At 57.8% G+C, this 1,307-nt stretch overlaps 1 protein-coding gene across 1 annotated transcript in view; it reads right to left on the bottom strand.

The window, feature by feature from the left end:
* LOC104275698 (disintegrin and metalloproteinase domain-containing protein 8-like) overlaps positions 1-1,307 on the bottom strand; it is a gene marked incomplete at both ends in the record, with an annotated part of 11,961 nt that overhangs the window by 683 nt on the left and 9,971 nt on the right. The window contains 3 exon segments of the mRNA XM_009871731.1: positions 7-151; positions 264-363; positions 574-769. Coding sequence (XP_009870033.1) covers positions 7-151; positions 264-363; positions 574-769 — 441 coding nt within the window.

Genomic DNA, 1,307 nt, shown 5'->3' on the forward strand with positions numbered 1-1,307 from the left:
GGGCACCAGCCTGAGCTTGGCCGCCCCCTCATTGGCGTCATTGCTGGCGATGACCGCCTTGCACTTCAAGCGGCCGAAGGAGTAGAAGCCACCGCCAAGGACAGGGCTGGCGTTGTTGCTCAGGCACAGTAGGGTGCCACACTTCACATCCCTGCAGGAGAAGCAGCCGTGAACACCAGTGGTGGAGGTGGAAAGGGCTGTGGAGCCTCACTTGGCCCCACAGCGCTGTCACTGGACATGGAGACCCACCCCCAGCTCCTTACTTGGGGCTGCAGGGCCGCTTCCCGTACTCCGTGAGGCAGTGGAGGTGGAGATGTTGCTCGCTGTTGTATTTGAAGCAGACATCAGGAGCCACCTGGGCCTCTGCAGGACATAGGGAAAAGGTCATGCGGAGCCAGAGCCCGCAGCGAGCCAGCGGCACCGGCACCAGCAGGATCAGCATCCAGAGCACTCCAGCTGGGGATGCAGGAGGGGACCACAGCTGAGCAATGCCCTGGCCTGAGGAGCTGGAGCTCCAGGTACATCCCCCAGCACATGAGGCAAGGAGGGCGGGCAGGGCTGGGGAGACCCTACCTGCACCCCAGAGCGTGCGGCACTGCTCGCCATGCGAGGGACAGGCCCCGTTGTAGCAGTAGCCTTTGCCATTCTGGCAGGAGATGCCATTCTCCTGGAATACATCCTCTGGGCACTCGGTGCTGAGGCCAGTGCAGTACTCAGGCAGGTCGCAGTCATTCTTGCTGGCCCGGCAGAGTGCACCAACAGCCTTCACCTGCACAGAAAAGGGGATGTGAGCGCTGCCTCAGTACTCTTCCATCCTCAGATCAACGCAGGCACCACAGCCCAGCAGCACCCTGGAGTTTGAATCATCTCCCGGCACCCCAGAGATCCAGACACGGCAGCTTGTGCCGCTTCGGCACAGACATTTGCTTTTGACTGAGCTACTGCACAGGATGGAGACACCATCAGGCCTCAGACTGCATCTTCCCATAGCAAAGTCTCTCCCTGTGGGCACCACCTTGTGCTTTGCTTTTAGTCTAGACTTGCCTTGGGATTCTCTTCCAGCCCTGTCTCTTCACATCAAGGCATTTCTTGTGCTTTTGTGCAGGAACCAATGCAGAGAACTCAACTTCCTCTTGGACAAACAGAGCAGAAGAGGCAGGCTGGTTCCCCAAATCAAGAATGAGACACACTGATTTCTTCTGAATTTTGCCCAGTTCTTCAATACTTTTCATCCTGCACTTCACCTCGCTAACTCTGGAGAAAAGCAGGCTCCAAGGAGACCTTATTGTGGCTTCCATGTTCTCCAA

The sequence above is a fragment of the Apaloderma vittatum genome, unplaced genomic scaffold (assembly GCF_000703405.1).
Source record: "Apaloderma vittatum isolate BGI_N311 unplaced genomic scaffold, ASM70340v1 scaffold32260, whole genome shotgun sequence".
NCBI lineage: Eukaryota > Metazoa > Chordata > Aves > Trogoniformes > Trogonidae > Apaloderma > Apaloderma vittatum.